At 42.8% G+C, this 23,697-nt stretch overlaps 1 protein-coding gene across 1 annotated transcript in view; it reads left to right on the forward strand.

Moving 5' to 3' along the window:
* Positions 1-5,799: 5,799 nt before the first annotated feature.
* LOC147895544 (protein TIC 22, chloroplastic-like) overlaps positions 5,800-23,697 on the forward strand; it is a 39,912-nt gene continuing 22,014 nt past the window's right edge. Inside the window, exons 1-4 of the mRNA XM_087383947.1 lie at positions 5,800-6,701; positions 6,796-6,858; positions 7,005-7,079; positions 21,685-21,741. Coding sequence (XP_087240073.1) covers positions 6,246-6,701; positions 6,796-6,858; positions 7,005-7,079; positions 21,685-21,741 — 651 coding nt within the window. The 5' untranslated portion in view covers positions 5,800-6,245. The remainder of the gene's footprint in view (positions 6,702-6,795; positions 6,859-7,004; positions 7,080-21,684; positions 21,742-23,697) is intronic.

Below are 23,697 nucleotides of genomic sequence, written 5' to 3' on the forward strand. Positions count from 1 at the left end.
GGCTAAGCAAGAAGCAATCTACAATGGCTACTTCCTCATGTGAAGCTAAGTACAGGGCGGCTTTCACAGCGATAGTTGAATGTGTTTCGTTGTTGCGATGTTTGTTCACATTGATCTTCGTCTCTTATTGGAGGGTCCTTCTCCAATTCTCACTTATAGTCAGAGTGCTATAGCAGTTCAACCTGCATACCAATTCCTCCTTTCTTTTGACCTCGTATCCTTGTGAATGTTGCGTATAAATCTTTTCCTTTGGATCCTCATGAAGAAAAGTTGTTTTCACATTTGATTTTTCAAGATGCAAGCCTTCTACAACCATAAGACTCAAATTAGTTCTCATTGAATTCATTTTACCAACAGGAGAGAATATTTCATCAACTCTATACTTTTGTTTTGTGCAAACCCCTTTACAACAAGCATTGCCTTGTACTTACTTCCTTGAAATAGAGAAGAAATAGAGACATGCTATGCCAAACTAATGAAATAGCATATGCTGGGGCGAATTGTGTAGAGAGAGAGAAGGATCAAATGCAATCTCGACAAGGGTCATAGAAATAAGATATCATCAATACTATTGATGACCTAGTCAAGAGCAAAATGGACGAGATAGCTTCTACAATGAAAGAGCAGCAAGAACATAAGGAAAAATAAAATATAAGATGAAGAAAAGACAAGGGAGAGGGGGAAAAAGGGAGAAAAGATTAGAGAGAAAGGATAAAAAGCACATCAAGAAACTTTGAGGTGACAAAGTAGGAGAATACATACCTATTGAGTTTGATGACTTTGAAAAACATTGCATCAAATGGCATTTTGCCTATAGGTTTACCGTTCAACAAAATGGACTTGTAAAAACAAAGAAAGAGTTTTGTAGATTTTGCTAAATGCGTGCTTGAAGAGAATAAAATTCATAATTCTTATTAGGTAGAACCATATGTAATAGTAATCTACTTGTTTGATCATAGCCCCATTGTAGTCTCATAGAATATGATTCCAAATGAACTCAAGACTGTAGACCGAGTGGGATTATGAAATGCATGTATGTGTATAGGCTATAATGAAGAATCAAAGGCATACCACCTTTTTTATCCAACCAAATCAAGACTTATCATTATTTGAGATACAGTTATTGATGAAACAACATAATTTTGTGATTTGCCACCATTAATAGTTTTGGTAGCTCTGCCTCTAACTCTAACTATTCAACAAACCTTGGTACGTTTCTAGCTCACTCAAAAAGTCCACCATAATAAGACAAAGTAAAAGAAGAGAAAAAATTATAAATCCTATGAGTACTACCACCATGATAGTTATCACAAACTTTCTAGATTATTCAAATGATCAATTGAAAAATCTTCAATAGACCAAAAGAAAGATGGATATCCTACAACAAATTTGCATTCATGGCCAAAATTATGGAAGTTAAAGGATCATCATCCTTTAAAAAACAACTCGAATTCTAGAATGGAAACATGCAATCACAATGAATAATACTCTAGACCTTTAAACAGAAAAGAATCCCATAGGTTTTAATTGGGTTTATAGACTCTCTTTGCATTCTTATATCAAAACCCATCATTGTTTTCAAAGAAGTGTCATAAATGGATTAAATGGCACTAGTGAAGCTACTCATGATTTATTGTTGTTTATTTTCTTGTGACTTGAGTACCTATCTATTTGTGTACCATTGGATCTTCTACGAGCTAATGAAAGTGATAGAGAAATTTGTACTCTAATTAAGTTTCCTGTGACCTATGATGAGATGTTTTCTTCTTATTAGTAGTACTCATTGCAATATAGCTACTGTTATCAACAATGCATTTTGCGTATGGGACGTATTTTGATAAATTGGAAGTTTCTAAAAACATATGTAATATGTCATAGATGTGGTGTTTGCTTCTTATTCTACTTGAGACAAAGTACTAATTTCAATATAGCTACTACTTGTCAACAATGCATTTTGCTTATGAGACTTAATTTGATAAATTGGAAGTTGCTTGAAACACAAGCCAAGACTTTGACCTCTTGGTAAGTTTAGCAAACCTTTCAAAGGTGATATATGTCTATTGTGACTATAGTTATGAATACTATTTTTAGATCATAGTAAGGTTCACTTAACCCTTATGGTTGGTTACTCGATTACTTGCACTTTACATGCAAGTCAACGTAGTATAGTATAAGTATTATTCATAGAGACCTAAAATCAAACAATCTACAAATCACCAACAATGCATTAAATCGTTGCTATTACAAAGTTTGAATAATATCATTTATATAAATAACTATGTGCAACCAAGAAGATGTTGCAATGTGAGACACATTAGAAATCTATATATAAATAACGATATGTAGTTATGAATATTACTATGCCGTGCAATGGTAGGCACTATATGATGGGCATAGCCAATGTGAAAGCTACAGCTAAAGGTAAATGGGTAAAACCTATAAGTCTCTTATATGCTCTAAGAAAATTTAGATAGTGACATATGAGACAATTTTAGCATAAGAAAGGCATAGTCCTATGATGGGGCAAGCAATAACCATATCCAATGCCCATAGCCAAAGGCCAAAGCATAAGGATTTGTAAAGTTCCACATTAAATTATTTTTCAAGGTTTTTAAGACACTAAAGCCTAGCTTTCCAATCAACACATTTATGAGAAATGGGAACCATTTGTTAACTCATGTGAAGATGTACATCATGTCACATATAAAATGAAATGCAATATTTTTAAAGGAACTAGTGCATTGAAAGGGGAGATCTGGGTTGTTTTATTAAGGATAACTAGGTCATGGAAAATTAAGGGAATTAAGTCCATCAAGTTTGCTTTCCATAAACAAAGTTCATCTAGCTTGGCTACTTAGGAACTACGTGCATATAATTTGATTTCAAGTGAACTAATCCCATCCAATTTGATTACATTTAAAGTCATGGACTCTCCATACCGCAAAAACACGAACCAAAGCCACGGATTCCCAAAATGCACCAAAAGTAGGATCTATGTACTACAAGAAAAACTATTGTAATCAAATGTTCGTAGATAGTAAAGATCATGAATGTGGTTTGTAGACAAAATATCAAAAATTTATTGAAATATTCTCTTTATTTTCATGAATAATTTCATTTGATGCTTCAAGTTGTGTAAGGAGTGAATATATTGTGCTTTTTAGGTCCAATTGTCTTGGTGATAAAATTTGGATTGCACCCTCTTTGGATGTTTGGTGGCCTCAAAATGTGCAAATGCGAGTGTTAGTAGGCTTCCAAGTTTATATTGCATTATTGTGGATGTTTATTGGCCTCTTCATGTGCAATACGAGTGTTAGTAGGCCTACCAAGTCTTGAGTAGCTTTGAGTTAGATAAGTGGCTTTTGTAAGGCCTATTGGCTATTACTCTACAGAGTTGAAAGGGTGATGGAAATTTCATCAATCTAGTATGATGTTTCACTTTTCTTATTACTTTAACGTTACTCTACTAAACAAAGGGTAGCTAGGAAATTGTATATTTAGGCCATTTCTATAATTTTCATGTGCAACTTTGCTTTTTGTATAGCATAAAGCCCTTCACAAATGATGATTCAACATGCATAGTACAATAATATGAACTTGTTAATAGCTTTGTTTATAAAACATGAGCCCTTAATGTTGACACTTTTCTTGGCATTAAGAAATGAAAACATATCACACTTTATCGAAGGATTTATGCATGTCAAGATGATGAAATGAGAGTTGATGAGGATCCACCATTTATATCTTTTGGTGGGCACCATATTGGGAATGACAATGAGCAACAAAGAGATGAGGTCTTCAAAGAGGCTATTTGGAAGAGACATCCAATCATGTAGGAGCTACGATAAAAGTAGTGATGGAGGAAAGCAAGCATAGTAATGAGAGGTGAGAGATAATAAAAATGGAAGAAAGTGGAGGAGAAGGAAAAAAGTGATAACAAACATGGATGAGCATCGAGGTAGCCATTAGATGAAGGGATGGATAGAATATTAGATTAGTGAGATATCATGGCAAGTCGAGGCAAGAACAAGGACAAGGCTAATACATATACTCTCTATTGCTAATTCGTACATGTGTAATTGAGAGTGTTTTAGTCTAACATCATAATTCAATTAGTTCCTACAAGGTCTAGATGATAAAGTAGCTATTGGACGATAACTAGCACATGTAAAAGGTAAGTGAATATAGAGCTATTGTGAATACTTTTAAGCTCAAAGAGAGATGAACATGAAAATAGTTTGACCCTAAATGTGTGGACAACTTATTGAGTAAGACCTTTGTTTAGATTCTAAGCATTACTTTATATAATAATACAATGCTTCCATTGCCCTGTGGTATTTCAATCGAATGGTAATTTGTTTTCTAGAACTGTCTTTTAAAGAAATTTCCCAAAATCTAATTATCACAATTGAAATAATTTTGCTGACATAAATACCCCAGTATAATCGTCAAACTTTGTGAAATTTATCCTATTTAATTGAAGGAGAGATACTAGCCTACCACCATCCAACATAGCATTTTGTTAGAATAATATATGCTACATTGGGAAGGAAGGTCTAGAATGCATCTCCCCAGTTGTTAGCCATGTCACAAGTACGTAAAACAAAGATCACCGTTTATGATGTTATGTCTAGTGTACATCTGCTTTGCCTTTTGCGTTTGTCATGTGATTTGACATTGCAATGAAATATTACTAGAACTATCCACTTCTATGAGTCATCAAATGTACCTTGTCCAATGCCATTTTGTTGTTTCAGTTGATGTAGAAGTTGTTGATGGCAATGTCGTCACTGGATAAGATGTATTTTCCAAAGTGACCGCACATATTTTGTTTAGTAAGTGCATGTGTATACAATAAGTTACATAGTCAAGTTGAATCATGGCTATGGCCATCAATCAATCAAACTTGGTTACTCATAACAAGCTAATAGGTACAAATTTACCAAGGAAGGGAGATCTAATAGATATGAATATTTATCAATACATATATATATATATATATATATATATATATAGAGAGAGAGAGAGAGAGAGAGAGAGAGAGAGAGAGAGAGAGAGAGAGAGAGAGAGAGAGAGAGAACTAATATAGAGAGAGGAGAGGAGAAGAGTGGAGATGAGGAGAGAGGGCACAGCTAGAGAGCACACCACAAATGACTAACTGTACACTAGTATTGTAAAGCCAATTGTCCCTCGGCCTTTACTTGCTACGTATACAAACCCCTATGGGGTTAGGGTTCCAACCCTTTCCTTTTTAGCAATCTTTTGGTTAGTGCTATGCACATTATCGAACATGATGCTGAGATGAACCCTCAACACTTTCCCTCACGATCAACATCGGGAATTAGGCCTTTCCTTAAGATGATGATTAGGGGGAATCAAAGAAGGATTGAACATTACATTCCATCAAACCCCTTTAGTAGGAATGTCCTTCCTCTACGTCAAACCAAGAGCTTGTCAGTGCTTCTCGAAAAGCACTTTCCCAAGTGGTTTGTTAAAGATGTCTGCAACATTCTTTTTGTTGTCACAATGTTACAATGTGCTGTCACCAACAAATAACACTCTTTCTTTGATGAAGTGCTCTCTGACATCAATGTGCTTTGTCCTAGAGTGATATACTGGATTCATGGTGGCTAATGCTTGAGCCGATTGATTGTCACAGTATATTGTTGTTGGCTTTGATTCATCAAAGTAATCTATTTCTGACAATAGTCTTTTTAGCCATATAGACATGCACTGTTGTGAATGCCCTATATTATGCTTCTGTTAAAGACAAAGAAACAGTTGGCTGCATGTTGCCCAGACGATCGCAATCAAGGAGGGTTTCTAAACATGTGGTCAATCAATCAACACACACTGATCGTGCAATAAGGGGCTCAAAGAGAGGCAGAGCGAAAGACGGAGGAAAGAACCACTGACTCCTCTGACAAGGTGAACGCTCAATAAGAAAGAAGGATGCCAAGTGTCACGAACAAATGCAGCTGACACGTGGGCGGCTATAATGTGGATAAATTGGGACATTTTAAAAATTTTGGAATTATATTTTTAGCTTTGGAAACCAAAAATGTCAATAAATGAGCTTAGAAGCTCGATGTTTTTTTGTTCCGAAAATGCCTCGCAAACGTAATTTAAGCTAATCTACGATTGCGGGCGGGCATGCTGCTTAGGTCCAGCACATTACCACAACCACTATAGTATAGGACACGGATACAAAGGACTAGGTTACGAATTTCCGGTGGAGGTTAGAAATGGCGCAGCAGCGGACGGGCATTGGCTATTGCCGCTTGCCCTTTCAACCCCCGAAGCTGGCCCTCCTCCTCCCTAATCTGCAGCAGCACCTCTCTGGCCTTGCAGATCACATCCCGTCTGAGCTCACATCTTTCTTCCAACCTGTCTTTCTGCTCGGAAATCGAATCCAACAACATTGCCATAATGTTTCTCAACATCACCTTTCTCAAAGAAATGCGGCAAGACCTTGCAAAAGATTTGGCTCTTGCTTTGCCAGTCTCTCTGGCAGCCAGCCCGAGCATTTGTTTGACATCGCTCTGAGCCAAGAACAGGTCGCGAAGACCCTGGAAGGGGTCCCTGTGTACACTGTCAGCAGTCCTGGGAACGAGTTTGTTTTGGTCTCTGACTCCAATGGCTCCAAATCCTTGAGCCTGCTTTGTTTCAGGCAGCAAGATGCCGAGTTTCTGCTTGCACAGGTAAGCGGTCATGTGAACTTCTATTAAGTGCATCTTTTGACAATTTTGAGTGACGCTTGGTGTATAGTGAACGTTTTGGTCCATAGTGGGACAGGTGAGAGAACGGGAACCAGTTTTGGGACGAGGAGCTAAGGTCGTTGCCGTTTCTCTCGACAAGGTCTGCATGGTTTTATTGATAATAGAGATTTTGTTTTCCTTTTGGAAATAAGATTTTTAAAGGGTGTATTCGCTTTGACCACATAATCAAGACGATACGGCAACCTAATCTCCTCGCCCCCGCCCTGATTTTATGGTTTTCTGCAGGTCTATAAGCTTACTGCAGAGGGCATAGCCTTCAGGTTTCTTCCTGATCCAAGCCAAGTAAAAAATGCTGTCGAGGTAGATCTCTGCGGGGAATTATCAAAATATCAGCGAAATGTTATATGCTTGTCTTTCTTTCTCATCATGTCAAAAGACTCAAATTCAACCTGAATATGTGTGCTTTTGTTACCTTTGGGTCCAGTTTCGATGAGCTGCAATCTGATCTCTTACAATTCGTTAGGCCCAGCCAATCGACTGAGAGTGCTTGATTAGCCTTCTTCCTAGCCTTCCTCATTGTTGAGCCTCCTTAATAGGATCTTAGAGCAAAGAATTGCTTAGTGGATGTTCATGTGTGCTTCGGCAGATGATGTCACAGTAGTTAGTCAATAGAATTAAGGAAGTGTGGGACATAAAAGAGCAAGTAGAACACAGTCACATTTGGTTACAAGGTTAGTGGAGCTTAGGGCCTTCCCTTATTTACCAAACGTAGATACAAGATCAACTAGTATGCATAGGCAGTGTAAGTAGATGTTTGAAGCTATATGCTTTATGCTTCCCTTAAATTTGAAGCTATATGCTTTATGCTACCTCTAACTGGAGCCGCCTGTTTGGGGGGTATATCGGCTTAGCTTTACACGTTATGATGAAATTGCGTTGTGGAAACCAACATGGCCATCCCTTGGGGTGTCATCGGGCTCCTATGACATACCCTTGTAGTAGTAAGGGAGGAGGTACTTGGGATGAGCAAGCTCCCCCCTAAATACTAGCCTTGACCTTGCTAGAGTTAAGGGATATAGCAAGGGAGAAACTGCCTTGGGATGGGAAGGGAGATTGCAAGCAAGTTCCCCAATGTTGGATCGCCTGACATCACCAAAGAGCATCGGAAATGCCAGTGATGGTCATTTCTCTTGGTAGGTGATTTATTTGGGTCTAGCTCGGTAAATCAAAACAAAAAAGTTAGAAGAAACATATATAGTGAAAGTTTAACTTTTTAGCCAGCCCAAACATGAACAATCTTCATGACTTTGGAGAAGGTAACATTAAATGGTCTAACTTTAAGGCTTTATAAGTTAGTACTTATTATCCTTTAGCTTTCTCAGTCCCAAGAGTTTTTTTGCTTCTTTACCTAGATAGACTAATGTCTTAGGGTCTTTTTTCAATGAAAGTTTTTGAAAAATATATGTTGAAGTTCTTTTTGAACTTCTATACACCTTGGAAAACTTCTATAAAGCTTCTTTCAAAGCAAAGAACTCTATCTAATAATTAACTCTTGATTTCTCCTTCTCTTGACAAGCTTGACCTCAATTTTGAAGTCTCCTGAAGTAATGGATTCTCTCTCTCATTATGTGAAAAGAATTTGGAAGCATCCAATAGTAGCTTGGAAGTATGTAAATCCTTTAGGACAAAAGGCTTTCAACTATGGAGAGATAGGTAAAAGGCTTTCAGAGCAAGAAAAAAATTTAAAAGGCTTTCAGAGCAAGCAAAATTTTTTTTGACTTTAAGAACAGAAAATGTAAATTCGTCTTACAAAGGTATAGAAAAGGCTTCGAGAGCAAATAAAATCATCCTTCCGTAGAGAACCTTGTTAAAAGATTCCAAATCTTTGTCGATGCTGATTTAGGACATGTAGTCATAGCTGATACTTCAATTTTGCTTTCTAGTAACTTAAGAGACATTTTCATGAAGGGCATGAAATTTTAATTGTCTTCAAAAGGGTCTTGCCTTTTAAAAGCTTTGATAATGGAATTTCAAAGTTTCTCTTTTCAATAGAAGAAAGTTTAGGAGTTAAAAATATTTTATCGGAATGGAAAGGGAAGATTTTGAAGAAAGTTGCTTTGAAACTAGAAGAAGTCTCTTCAATTAATTGCTTAAAGCAAAGTAATTATCTTTCTAAAAAAGATGAAACTGTTCTTCGAAAACTCCATAGGAAATTTGTCATCTTAGATGGACAAATGTTCCAATAATTTTGTTTTTATTTGCAAAAAGTTTTACTTAGAATGGCTTTTGAGAGGCCAGCTCATGCTCAGCGTCACGTTGAAGCGAAGGAGGCTACTCTATTAGACCTTGAGCTTTACTATCCATCTTCTATCTGAAGAGATAATGCTTCAGGCGATGAACATCTGAGCAACCTTCGGGCATTTCCCTGTTGTTTCTGCGAAGAATAATTTCTCCCCCATCGCTGGATGAGGGATGCAGCATGGGATTGCTGCCAACGATCAAGAGCTCAAGGATTGTCAAGCTGGTCAACCGAAATAGCAGAGGCATTGGTGTTTATTGCTGTCAACAAGAGCATTGCTGCCTATTATAGGAGAATTCAGAGGATTGGTTGCTGCCATTCCATCACGCAGTTGGAATAGAAACGCTGCCATGATACTGTTGAAATTGCTCTATAGTTTTTTAGTTCAAGAAGACATCACTTAGAGCATGCCTCCATCTAAACAACAATCTTGAGAGCCCCAGAGTGGTAGACCGTACCTTCAGAGTCCTAGAATTGGCAGATTGGATTGTGTATGGCATCGTGCACAAGCGGAAGTCTGAGCCAGCTTGGCAAATTTTCAAAGAGAGCCTAAATGTGGCAATTTGCAGCTTGATCTGTGTGAAGTTTGAATGCTTGACAAATTGATTCAGAAGAGCATTGCGTCAGTCATTTGTGTGTCATCGGAATGCCTCATCTAAACAACAATCTTGAGAGTCCCAGAGTGGCAGAGCAAACCTTCAGAGTCCTAGAATTGGCAGATTGGATTGTGTATGGCATGTGCACAGGCAGAAGTCTGATCCTGCTTGGCAAACGCTCAAAGAGAGCCTAAATGTGGCAATTTGCAGCTTGATCTGTGTGAAGTTTGAATGCTCGACAAAATAATTTAGAAGAGCATTGCATCAGTCATTTGTGTGTCATCGGAATGTTTTGTGCGGTAATAGTCTTCGCCTGACATGACAAGTCTGTTAGTAGTGCCAGAAAAGGATTCGACTAAGGGCCACCCAAGAGAAGCACCATTAGCAGAAGCATGAAGGAATACTAGCAGCAAAGCTACACAAGCAAATAAGCAATGTGCAAGCAATAAAGCATTAAAGAGCATCCAAAGCGGCTATGTAGCAGCAGAGTCAAACAACAGCAAAGAACAAGCGCTAGTAGTGCTGCAACTATGATGCAAGCAATAGCAAGTAAGAAGAGAGAAAATGTTCCAGTAGTGCATGTAATGAAGGGGGAAAAAGGACTATCTTAGGCCCTCAAGAGGCCTTTTAGGAGGGGAATGTGGAGGGATTATATGAGTAAGTCTCCATCCACCACTCATTGTACACTTTTTTGGATGTGACATCTAATCCTATGTACTCCCTCCTCCTTCCTACGTGCTGCCTACACACACTCTCTCTCTCTCTTCCCCTCATCCTTCTCCCTCCCTTCTTCTCCCTCTACCCCTTTCCTCGCGTCTCACTCCTTCTCCCGCTTTCTCTCTCCCCCTTCTGCCAATTCTATCCCCTTCCTCCAATCTGCCCTACCTCTGTCGCTACATTGGTATCAGAGCTTCGACCCTAGCACCATTGCTTCCCCCTTTCATCCTTCACTTTGTATTAAAGCAGCACACTTGCAGCGCCAATGCCAGGCATAGTGGTAGATTTGGAGCAGACCAAAAGTAGATAGCGGGTAGAGCTGGAACGCCAAAGTCTAGCTGCTGAAGGCGTGCATTTCAAATTACAAAACGTGCTACATTAACAAACAATCCAAAAGTCCTCAGCACTTGGATGCTCCAACCGTTGCCTATCGCAAAGCATTTATCGCAAAGCATTACCCAAGTCCCACGTCCAACGTGATGGATAGCCAGGCCATTGTAGACTGTCTTGACACCTGATTTGCTATCTCAGAGTGTTCTGACAGTCGCGAATAACCTCCTGTCTGATTACAATCCCGGCCTTGTTGTGACGAGTAAGTACAAGACGCTGAATCGTCAGCCCCGGCCCTTCTGACCAGTAGCCACTCAGAATCCACCGGTATCCACCAGAATCTTGCTATGTGAGGCTATGCGACTCAAATTCCACCAAGGTGAGGGTACGCGATGATGTCCGCCCGACGAGGTCAACACGACCTGCAAGCATCGACACCTAGGCTCGAGACCAATAAACGTTGAATCGTTTTGCCAAACAAGAGCAAGGCGTAGTCGTGATACTCCACCATGGACGCCTCTCTGAGTTTCGCCACGGAATCCATTGCGTCGCCGTCGTCATCGTCGTTCGTTGTGTCGCCATCCGTCACTGTCGTGTCCCTGTAGCTAAACCTTAGCCTCTTGCATTAATTAATTGTTAGGTTAGTGTAACATGGGTTAGGTGGGTTGCCCAAGAGACTCCGTGGGTCTTTAGAAACCTAGTATAGTTGCTTATGCTTGGGCACTGATGACGACATAAGTGTTGCTTTGCTTGCTAAGTATGTCTTCCTTTTGTTTTCAAAAAGTTTTTGTTACCTTTTGTTTTCTTCTCTTTCGTTTTCTCTTTTATTTTGTGTGTAGACTTTTGGACTTCAAAATAACAAAAAATCTAAATTTGTACGAAAAGGGGGAAGAAAGGCAGCTTTTCACAGCCTCTTTTGAGGGTCTTCCATAGCCACATTTGGGCTCATTCGAGCCCCGTTTCGAAGCCTCTTCGATGACCTTCCTCCTGAGCTTCTCCATCAGCATTTTTAGTAATTCTTAGGAAGCATCCGAGATTCCGCTTTCTTACGACAGTTCAACATGGCACCCAAGCGTGCCCCTTGTGAGTCACCTCATGACAGTGATGAGGCTGCTCAGCATGAGCAATTGCCTTCCACAGCGGGTGCATCCATTGGTGGTACAGAGATCGCTACTACTCAGCCTCTCTCCCTCTCTCCTACATCTCGAGAAGCGCAGGCAGCGCAAGCAGAGTTTTTGGATGCGCTTGTTTCTATGCTCTAGGGTGCTTTTTGCCAGATTGGACAACAGTTTAGCCAGCAGCTTACCATGGCCATGGCTATGCAGGATAGCCAGATGGGACAACAAATTGTTCAGCAGATCACATTTGCCCTTGCTATGCAGGATAAGGGTATGCAGCCCACACCCCAGAATGGGGATCAGTCAAATAGCCATGATGAGAGCCCACGTAGAGGGTTTACGGTTGATGCACTCAGTGCCTATGAGCATCCATTTTCTAGACGTTTGCATGTGCCCCAGCATGGGGATTATATTGATTTGGGTGATGTCTTGTCTGTGTTGCAGAGCACTTCCTTGATGGATGCCATACGCAGGCTGAGCCATCTATACTTGGCCGACCTACGGTATGCATTTGTTAAGTATTGTACCAGTGAGTATGTCTGGATCTGGTTTTGGGTTGTAGGGCAGCTGGGAGCAAGGTCAATCCTCTTCTCAGGCTTTTACTGCGCCATCTTTTCAGAGGGATGCCTTTGGGAGGCAGACTCAGCCAGGGTTGCATGCTTCTATGGCTCCGACAGTGAACTCTTTTAGCCAAATGCAGCCGGTGGATTAGGCGGTTGGGGTTACAATGCAGCAAAATGCTGGAAATGGGTAGCAATTGGCCGCCGATAATATGCTTTCAGATGCCTTACGCTCTTACTGAGCTTTGCCTGAGGATGTACGTAATGAGATGTCCTTTTCTCTATATGTGAGCCTTAAGCGTGAGGATGCTCGATATTCTGGTGGGTACAACAAGAACAATGCAACCAAGGACGTGAAGGATAAGCTCTCAATCTATAAGTTTAAAGGGGACACTCACACTCCCAATGAGTTGGAGGAGTGGCTCGTGAAGGTGGAAGACTATTTCCGCTTCTACCCCAAGACTGATGAGGAGCGCATCATCTTTGCAGGTATGCATATGCAGGTTGCAAAAGTATTTGAGCCAAAATATTCCAGCAAGTATAAGAATGTAACAGGCAGCATGCATGGTACTGCTTATGAGGCTGAGAAGAAGCCTAAGTTGGGCCATTGGAATGATAGGAAATCTGCAGCAGCACCCTTCCACGGTTTCCTACTGTTTCAGGGAGTAAGATGCCCTATGCTAAGCCATATAGGCCATCATATGCCAAGCCAGGAGCAAACCCTATTGCTGGAAATGAAAAATCAGCAATGCAGTAGTGTACCAAGGCCATAATGGACAGTAGAAGAAAGCAAACTTGTGCTTTAAGTGTGGGGAGAAATGGACCCCTGAGCATCGGGATGTGTGTAAGATGCGGAACAGTGGTTCAGCCAAGCTTAGCATGATCTGGTTCATGCCATAGATTCCTTGGATGCTTCTCATGATGAGACGGCAAGAACACATGATGCGGATGAGGTTCTTGACACTAGAGCCACGAAGGGAATTGATCTTCCTTTTGGTGTAGGTGGTGGTACTGGTAATGATATTCATGGTATGCAATGAATTGACATTCAGCTCACTCATGACATGCGAGGTCGTAGGCCTATATCTTTTCTTGTGGAGCACCAGGTGGCTATGCCTTTTAATGCACGTGAGGATGCTAGGGGTAATGGTCTTGTGGACAAAGAGGAAATTCATTGGGATGCCCAGCCAATACTCTATGCCATCTCCCTTCATGCTTTGATGGGTGCCAAAAGTGCTGAAACTATCAAATTGAAAGGGATAAATAATGGCATGACTGTTCACGTGTTGGTGGACAGTGTAGCACTCACCGTTATATTGATTGCAAAACCTTACTGAAGGTGGGACTGATTGCTACTGAAATAGAAGAGTAGAGGTGGCAAAGGGACAGCATATGATCAGCAGATATGTTTGCCAGGATGCAAGCATCAAGTTCTCTGATGATTATGAATTGCAGGTGATCTCTTGGCATTGGATATGGGCCCGATAGAATCATAGATGCTGTCGTAGGCTGTGATTGGTTGAAATCATTGGGAAAAATCAGCATGGACTTAAATGCTTTGTCACTCAGCTTTGTCCATAGGGGTAGATCTGTAACATTGCATGGCATTACAACCCCTAAATTGCAGGTCATTTCAGTAAGGCAACTTGCTAGAGAGTTCAACAAGGAGTGTGCCATCTATGCGCTGAATGTGTTAGTATCTCAGGAGTGTAACATTCCCCGTGTTGAGGATTGTGATATGCAGAAATTGCTCTTAGAATTTGTAAATGTGTTTGCTGATATGCATTCATAGTTGCCCCCAAGGAGAGATGTTGATCATGCAGCCGGGCAGCAAGCTATTTAATGAGGCCCGGTACCGTCCCTCTCAGGTAGAACGGAAGAAGTGGCAACACGTGCGAGAATTGCTTCAGAAGATTTTTCTGTCTCATAGCACTTCTCCTTTTGCATCCCAAGTACTCCTGGTTAAGAAGAAAGACGGTTCATACCGCATGTGCATTGACTACAGAGACTTGAATAAGGCCAATATCAAGAACGGTTTTGGATGACCTGTTGGATGAACTCAAGGGTGCTCAGTTTTTCACTAAGATTGATTTGAGGTCAGGCTACCATCAAATCAGAATGAAACAAGATTGATTGGTACAGTTAGTGCATGTACCGCCTAGGTCAGTTAGGACTCTTAGTCCAGTTAGGGCTAGCCCTAGGGTTTTGTCATTTTGGCTCTCTCTTGAGCCTCCACTTGTTGTTGCAGCATTTTCAGTTCAGCATCTCGTCTTTTGCTCTTCTATCATCACTCATTCTGGGCTCCCTTTGTCCAACAGTGGCATTAGAGCAGGTCAGGGATCTGCCCCTCAGCCATTTCCAGCCACTCTGAGCTCTTCCTTGCTCATTGATGGCTGTTTGGCGGCCTTTTCTTGCTCTTTTCTCTGCTGGTCTGCACACATTTCGAGGTCCGACCACACTCGTGACCTTTTTGTCGCGGGAAGGTTGTGCCTCGGAGCATTTGCTGCTGTTTTCGGCAATTTCCTCAGCTTCTTCAAGCTGCTCCAGGCTGCAACGACCCTGTACAGTGCATTTAACACAGTCTTCTCTACACATGTGAGCCGTACAGCTGTATGGCACATTTACTGCCTACTTAAACCTGTATGGAGCAGTGCACAGTGATTTCGGACCCGGGTGCATTTCGGGGCACGTGTGAGCCACACAAAACCTGTACTTGCTGTACGGACTGTGTCAGCAGCATTTATTGCAGTCCGGACTGCAGAAACACTCATTTACTTGCTGTACGGAATTGCTCACAGCTCTTTGATTGCATTACGGACTTGGGACAGGTGCATTGAATGCTGTACGGCCTGTGTACGGGCCTTGCTGTTAGAAAATACCCAAGAGAGGGTACACGTAGCGGAAGACTTATAGACTCATCAATAGACAATGAACCAATCAGATAGAGAAACCACCAAATAATATATTTCCGTCCACAACTATGGACACAATACAAAAGAGACAGATCCAGAGTCCCACCAATGGTGTGGTCCTCTGATCTTACCACAAAAGTCCTCCTCCTATCTGCTGGCTATCTGTAGACTAGAGTCCGCGTGCTCCACCTCGAGCGTGAGTAGACTTTCCGTCTAGAATGATCTTCTCCAAACCAGTCTAGGTGGGCAGCTTCCTGTTAGCTAAGTCTGCAGCACAAAGTACTTCTTGTCCTCCTGACTGTAGGCCCAAAGATAGCCCTGCTGCTGCTCTTTCTGCTGATGGAATTGCTGCTCCAGATGATGTGCAAATGAGACCTGAATGGCCCCCTTATATAGCCCTCAAGGGCCTGGCCTAAAAAACCGACCCAGTCTGTACAAAAAACCGACCCAGTCTGTATGAAAACCGACCAGACTGCTTGGGAAAAACCGCCCTTAAAGGGCTCACAATTCAGGCCTTTTATGGCCCAAACTTCCAGGGCTTTTGGCCCTCCATTCAAGGCAAATATGCAGCCTATAAAAGGCCTGCCACCTCCCCACTGCCAGTCACATTCCTTGCTGCAGATCTGAGCCTGCACTCCCTGCCATGTCTGCGCCTCTGCAAACAGTGCGCCTCCATGTCCTAGATCCTCCGCAATCTGTCCCAGACTGTCTTGCTTTTGCTCCGTACTTTCCTGGCCCTGTGTCCTGCCCTTAACAGTCCTAGATGTGCTGCCCACATGCCAGCCATGATGCTGTCTATGTGGCAGCCCCTTTCTCTCATTTCCTGTTGTGCACTGCCCTAGGTCTCCCTCCCCCATGCTCTCCTCATATGGGGGCTTACAGATGGGGAGGTGACCTTTCCAACACCCCCTCTCACCGACACATCTCAGCCCAATGCCAACACGTCGATGAAGATGCTCCAGTAACTCCCTGGTCGTAGTCCTCTAGAACCTTTCGGTGTTGAAATCTTTTCCTGGCTTTTCATCCAGTGGCTCCTGCTCCACCAGGTCCGGTTCCGCTTCCACACACCATCCTGGTACACAGGTCCGTCTCTGGTAGCACCTCCTGGTACCACCTCCTTCAGTCACATCTCGCCTCTGAACTCGAGCAATCCAGCCGTCACGATCTTCCAGTCGTCCCCCTCATAATGAGTGAACAACCTAGAGTCTTCCAGGCACCATGCTCTGAGGGTCTGTTTCAACCCGTCCTTCCTTTGGCAAGGTCTGCAACCAATGAATATTTCCAGATAACGTGGACCATGAACTCTCGCTGAGTTCTCAAGCAGGTACTCTTCTGGCTTCAGTACTCTTTGTCCACCACCTTCTAGCAATCTGCGTCCGAGATTTGAAGAAGCACTAAAACTTCCCCTTCTGCCTTCGAAGAAGGCCAATTCCTTCCAATCTCTTATCACCTGAGACAAATGAAGAGCAGAATCTCTCCACAGCATGCTATAAAGGCTCAAATGCAGAATATCAAATACATACCAGACTGTTGTACTGCCTGAATGTTCGCTTTGAAAGCAAACCCTGTACCTCAATGAGGCACCTGCCAAGATCCTGTGTAATCCTGTACTGTCCCCTTCTGAAGTCCAGCATCCATCTGACCATGAGACCCCAGGGCTTTCCATGGAATCCACCCTTGTGTCAGTGTCAACAGCTACACACCTGGAAGGTACCAAGCGCTCCATACTGTCCTTCACCTTCACAAAGGTATCTGACTCCTCGTCGACCCAACTCTCTATGTCAGACATCCTTACTGTGATTTCGGGATCAACATACCTGACCTCGGTAACACTCGGTGATGTCACCAGGAACAACTCTTCGATTACCACATTAGCTTTGGCCTTTCCCTCTGAATCTGGGTCTGACTCCTGTTTGTTTTTCAGATTCGCCTTTTTCTTTTTGCAGTCCTTTGCAAAATGTCCGGGCGTATCACAATAGAAACACTTCTTCTTGTGCTTCCTCTTCGAAGTCCCCTCGTCATCAGAGTCATCTTTATTGGACTTGCCACTGTTAGGCTTGCCCTTTCCCTTACCTGCGGAATCCTTCACCAGCATTGCCTTGTCGTCTTTGTCCCCGTTGTAGAGCTTCTCCCGAGCTTCCTTCTGTAGCAGTAAGGGACACAACTCCTCAAATGTCAGAGGTTTGGTCCTCTGTCCTGCTGTCACAGCTGTAACAAAGCTCTTGAAACTCCGAGGCAATCTCCTCAGTACCATCAAGGCCAGATGGCATGAGTCTGTCTTCTGACCAATCGCTGCTAACTGATCCCGTACCACCTTGACCTTCGTCAGATGATCATGCACTGTATCGCCTTCTTCCATATCAAGATTGTAGAGTTGATGCTGAAGAAGTACGATCCGGGAGGTATTATCTGTCTCGTACAGATCCTGTCTCGTACTGACGTCTCGGCCAGCTGGATATGCGGAAGAACAGAGTCCGCCGTAGTCCCTATGATTATTGCCAGGGCATGGGCATCTCTTTCTTCCCAAGCTTCAAGCTCTTCTCTGTCTACTGCCATGAGTACCTTCCCTTTACTGTCCACCATGTCTGCCAGCTTCGACTCCTCTCCCGTGGTTAGCTTCCACAACTTCCGAGCCACTAAATGACTCCGGATCTTCACTTTCCAGATCGGGTAATTAGTCCCGTCCAGGTTCCCGGACTCTCCAAAGTTAGGGATAGTGAAAGAGAGAAAACTGGAGGAGGAGGAAGGGATAGCAGGGGCTGAAGAGGCTGTCGACATCTCTGCTGTATATACCACACAGCAAAATCAACCAAACTCAAATGCAGTAACCCAGAACTTTGAACGCACCTGACTGAACCTGAGTCACCCTCCTTCTCGCAAGGGCACAATCCTCCAGTCGTGGAAGTCGATTCCCTAGAGCTTCTGAATCAGGGTCGTCCTTCAGCAAGGTCCCTGCCTTCAGGCTCCCACACCAGTAAGCCTCCTACTTGGGCTCTGATACCATGTTAGAAAATACCCAAGAGAGGGTACACGTAGCGGAAGACTTATAGTAATGCCCAGGAGCTCACACAGTGTGCGGTGTGGGTGTGGAATCACAGACTTCTTTACTTATGTGCATACAATAGGTGTGCAGACTCATCAATAGACAATGAACCAATCAGATAGAGAAACCACCAAATACGTCCACAACTATGGACACAATACAAAAGAGACAGATCCAGAGTCCCACCAATGGTGTGGTCCTCTGATCTTACCACAAAAGTCCTCCTCCTATCTGCTGGCTATCTGTAGACTAGAGTCCGCGTGCTCCACCTTGAGCGTGAGTAGACTTTCCGTCTAGAATGATCTTCTCCACCTTGCTGTCTGGAAACCAGTCTAGGTGGGCAGCTTCCTGTTAGCTAAGTCTGCAGCACAAAGTACTTCTTTCTCCTCCTGACTGTAGGCCCAAAGATAGCCCTGCTGCTGCTCTTTCTGCTGATGGAATTGCTGCTCCAGATGATGTGCAAATGAGACCTGAATGGCCCCCTTATATAGCCCTCAAGGGCCTGGCCAAAAAAACCGACCCACTCTGTACAAAAAACCGACCCAGTCTGTATGAAAACCGACCAGACTGCTTGGGAAAAACCGCCCTTAAAGGGCTCACAATTCAGGCCTTTTATGGCCCAAACTTCCAGGGCTTTTGGCCCTCCATTCAAGGCAAATATGCAGCCTATAAAAGGCCTGCCACCTCCCCACTGCCAGTCACATTCCTTGCTGCAGATCTGAGCCTGCACTCCCTGCCATGTCTGCGCCTCTGCAAACAGTGCACCTCCATGTCCTAGATCCTCCGCAATCTGTCCCAGACTGTCTTGCTTCTGCTCCGTACTTTCCTTGCCCTGTGTCCTGCCCTTAACAGTCCTAGATGTGCTGCCCACATGCCAGCCATGATGCTGTCTATGTGGCAGCCCCTTTCTCTCATTTCCTGTTGTGCACTGCCCTAGGTCTCCCTCCCGCATGCTCTCCTCATATGGGGCTTACAGATGGGAAGGTGACCTTTCCAACACTTGCAGCAAGTTGTGAAGGCAGTATGGTCTGCCTCGAACTATGTGTCAGTCTTTTGAAGCTGTATTTCTGCATATTTCTTCAGTTCGGAGCAGTTTGGTGCTGCCTCGGGAAGTGTGCCAGCTTCTGGAACAGTTCGGAGCTGGCTATAGCATTTTGGGACAACTATCTTTGCCTGCCTTGGTGTCTGGGCTTTGTTGTTGCACTCTGGTGCATTGAAGGTCACATATTTCACCTTTTGGGACTGGTTATTGTACTCTTGCAGTGAAAGCCTTGAGGCTTGTGCAGTCATTAGTTCTTGTAGTTGAGAGTTGCTTCTCTCCTTTGCCTTTCTCCTTTCTGGTACTGCTTCTCTATTTGCATCAATGGCTAGCAACAAAGATGACCTTTTTGGTATGCTTGGGGCTGATGACAAGCTTGATGGCACCAATTATCCCATGTGGTCATACATGATGGGACATGTTTTGGTTGCCAAGAATTTATGGCACATTGTTTCAGGTTATGAGGCCAGTCCTACATGCAATGCTGCTTCTGGTGTTGCACCTACTGCCTCTGGTCTTACTTCAGGTGATGGTTCTAATGCTACTTCTAGAACACCTGCAGCTACTGTTACAGGTACTTTGCCTCCTACACAGGAGCAGATTTTGTGGGATGGTCATGATGCCAAAGCACATGCCTTGATTACTCTTTTAGTGAAACGGGTTATTATCCCTCACATCCGGTTTTGCAAGATAGCTAAGCAAGCATGGGATCAGCTTGCATCTTTGTATTAGGTGCCGAATGAGGGGAGGCCCAAGGGTTGCCTATCTCCGCAAGCAGTTGAAAGATTTGAAGCTTGAAGAGGGTGGTAACATAGATGCCTATCTCACTTATGTGAAGGATTTGAAAGAGCAATTGGCCAACAGTGATGAGATTATGCCTGATTCTCAGCTTGTTTCTAAAACCCTTGATGGGTTGCCTGATTCTTATCAAGGCTTTGCTACTACAGTGAGGTTGGTTGCAGGTGGCAATGCCAATCATTTCTCATTTGACCAGTTGGTTGCTCTTCTTCTTCAGGAGGAGCAAAGTCGTGCGAATCGCAATGCTTCTATGGCTAGTGACCAAGTCTTTGCTGCCTAGCACAAAAACAAAGACAAAGGCAAGGTTTCAGCTAGTAAACCCCCTCATTCCCATGCTGATCATTCACATGGTGCCTCTTCTTCAGGGGATAATAAAAAGAAGAAGAGATGTAACTATTGCAGGAAACTTGGGCATGATATTTCTGAATGCAGGAAGGAGGCTCTAATGTGTGGATACTGGCTTGCAATCCTCAAACCGAAAATGCTGCAAAGTCTGTCCAATGTACTTGGATTGTGACATCAAAATGCCCCCTCACTGCTAGCAAATTGGATGCCCAGATAGATGCCTATGTTAGTCAGGTTATCAGTCCGTTGTGATAGTGTGTGTTGCAGGTTGTGCTTCAAGCGTGGTCCGTCACATTAGAAGCACCACTCTATGGAGTGGTCGTTTGGCAGGCGTCGAATGGGACAGTGACTCGGAAGAGTCCATAATAGAAGGCTACGGTGCCGACATAGATTGGGATATGGAAACAGAAGCTGATAATGCAACCTTGGAAGGCCAAGTATTTGACAATGACTTGGCAATCCTACAGGCTGAAAGAAGAAAAACCAGCCGGTTCCAAAGAAACCCAGCTTACTGCCTAGGGCATCTCTGGTACATGGGCTAAGGTAGTAGACGTTATGCTGACACCTCGCTATTAAGGTTTCTTTTCGGTCATGCGTTTTTCCTAAGTTCCTTGTCCTCTTTATTCATGGGGTGCGATATTGTCTATTGTCAGATTTTCCCAACTATGCAAATGCGGGTTGGATTTTGATAGATAGCAGGTAACCAATAGAAAGCGAGCTTGCTTAAGGGAGGACAGCTCCAAATTTTCTAATCTTGCTTGATGAAAATATGTGGTGGTGTTTTCTTGACAGTAATTTTGTTTACTGATTGACATGGCACAGATACCAGGGACAGACTCTGTTTCCTTGTTGTCATGTGTCTCTTTTCATCCTTACACTTTTCCCTCTTGCTTATTATTCAGATTTTACATTGGGGGATGTGTTTTCTGTTAAAGTTTCCAACAATGCAAATGCTTTTTATGTTGGAATCGAGTGATTGTAATCATGAGCACACCAATTCAAAGCTAATCTCCTCAAAGGGGATCGATTTTAACCTATCTATTTTTTCTAGAAGAAGGTTTATTGCAGGTAAAGCTTATATTTTCTGTAAGTAAATCTGTTTGCTGACTGTTTGAAGCTATTTTGTTTTCATAAATTTTAAAAGGTTTCGTAAAGTTGCTGGAACCTCTTATTTGTATCCAAGGTTGACCTTGCTTTGTGGACTGCAGGCAAAATCAAAGTCAGGAAACAAAGAGAGAGTCTTTGACGGTGTGCCTGTTTTTCAGGTTTGTGCTTGTTATTTGTTTCCCTTTGAATTTTTATCTACAGATCCATGCTTTTAAGGAGTTGAAGTTGATATCTACATTTGATACTTTTGGTTAGGCGTGTTGCGAAATACAATTCGGAATGCCTTGTAAAATCAGGGTATCAACCAGCTTGGAATTGTGAAGGCTACTAACCTCAATCTAGATCGTGTGGCTTTGGAGAATAACCTAGTCTAAGGTTGTGTGGCTTTGGAGAGCACATGTCACGGGGACGTGAATTTCTAAGCTTCGGGAATTTACTTTGACTACCCTAGCCTCCAACTAATTAAAACAGTTCAAAGACACTTCAGTGCAATTAATTCCATGGGCGAAGGCAAGGGACTGAAGATTAGAGAGGGGTAAAAATCCCTATTGCTAAAAATAGCTCCAGGAGCCATGTTTGGCAAGTTGGCTTGTGGGATAAGGCAAAAGGTTTAAATTTGCTTCGAGGCTTGTTTCCGGATCACAAAAGAAGAGGGAGAGGGAAGTCAAAGGCTGGGAAAGTGCTCCAGGGCTATTCTATCACATCACCTTACTGATTTTCGACCATAGTTTTTTCCATACGTTACCATACGTATAATTCATATGAGTCTGGAAGTATGATTGGAGTATTCAGCCCCTTGGGCTGAAACATACATGACCTATTTTTACCCAAAAAAATTTAAAAAAATATGCATTGTGCACATTACATTGACATAGAGCTACAAAGCTTTCAACTTGAAACTTCAAACTTGTATTAATGTTAAAGTCATGATTCATGAAAGAGTCCAACCTCCAAAGACCAGAGGCATCTAGAATCTGGAATCTGGATTCTGATACATGGTGTCAATGATAGATCAATGCTACATCAAAACATCATTATTAAGATTCAAAGGTAGTAGGTAGTAGAAACTTGGAAATAGGTACTACACCAAAACATCATATAAGAAAAGGCTGCCACAGCCCGGAAACAAAGCTTAAAATTGAAATGCATCACGATTCACAACTGATGAGGCTCAAGCCTCAAGCTGCACCATCATTCCCTCATCATCATCTGCATCAGTGCCATCCTCCTCCTTCTCATCACTTTCATTCTCAATCTGCCTCGCAGAGTAGAGCTGCTTGAAGCTACACCAACACCCGTCCTTCCTTTAACAATAGGGGTTGCAATTGCTTCTCCCTCTGTATCCTTTTGCTTTGCACTCCTCTTTGGCTGAGAATGCAATTGGGCATTGGCTACTATGTTCTCTTGGCGATTGAGGACTTGGTTCGAGTCTTCAGGGCTTGGTGAGTTATGATTTTGCTACTGCAATTTCTTTTTGCCATAAGCTATTGGTTGGCCTCGTGTGCCGCCTCTTTCTTGGCTCATAGGTGCTCAGGCAGTGCTACATGAGTCATTCTTTGGTTGGGTACTTTGCTGATTTTATTTTGGAGCTTTGAAAAGCTTTGTGAATGTCATCTGGAAACCACTCAAAGAGAGTGCAGCTGGGGTGTAGTGTGATTGCATCTGGACAGCCAATGAAATTGCACTCGGAAAAGAGAATGCCTTTGGGTTGAGCCTATGGGTTAAGTGCACTTATGTGATGGTGTTCTATGCTTGAAAGCCTTGCGAAGGCTTAGTGAATTGGGGCTGCGTGCTCAGTTGTAGGGAAGGTCTCCCAGATGCAACTTGTAATCATTTCACTGTGAAATATAAAGAAATACCGAAAGGGGCGCCACAATGTTTGGGGCCAATCGGGTGCACTTGTCTATGTTTGTTGAGTAGGGGCATTCTAGCCTCCATCCCTTTTTCAGTGGTTTTGTTTGTGAACAAATGGGTAAATGCCAAATGGTGATCATGCAATGGTTAATGGTTGTGATATATGCTTTGTGAGCTGTAAATAAGTGCTGAAGTGATTAAAGGTTTAGTTCCACTGCCCTCTGAGTGATTAGAGGCCGGTTTCATTGGTTCCATTGCCG

The sequence above is a fragment of the Dipteris shenzhenensis genome, chromosome 13 (genome assembly GCF_047967505.1).
Source record: "Dipteris shenzhenensis isolate YYH24624 ecotype China chromosome 13, Dip_SZ_1.0, whole genome shotgun sequence".
In the NCBI taxonomy this organism is placed as follows: Eukaryota; Viridiplantae; Streptophyta; class Polypodiopsida; order Gleicheniales; family Dipteridaceae; genus Dipteris; species Dipteris shenzhenensis.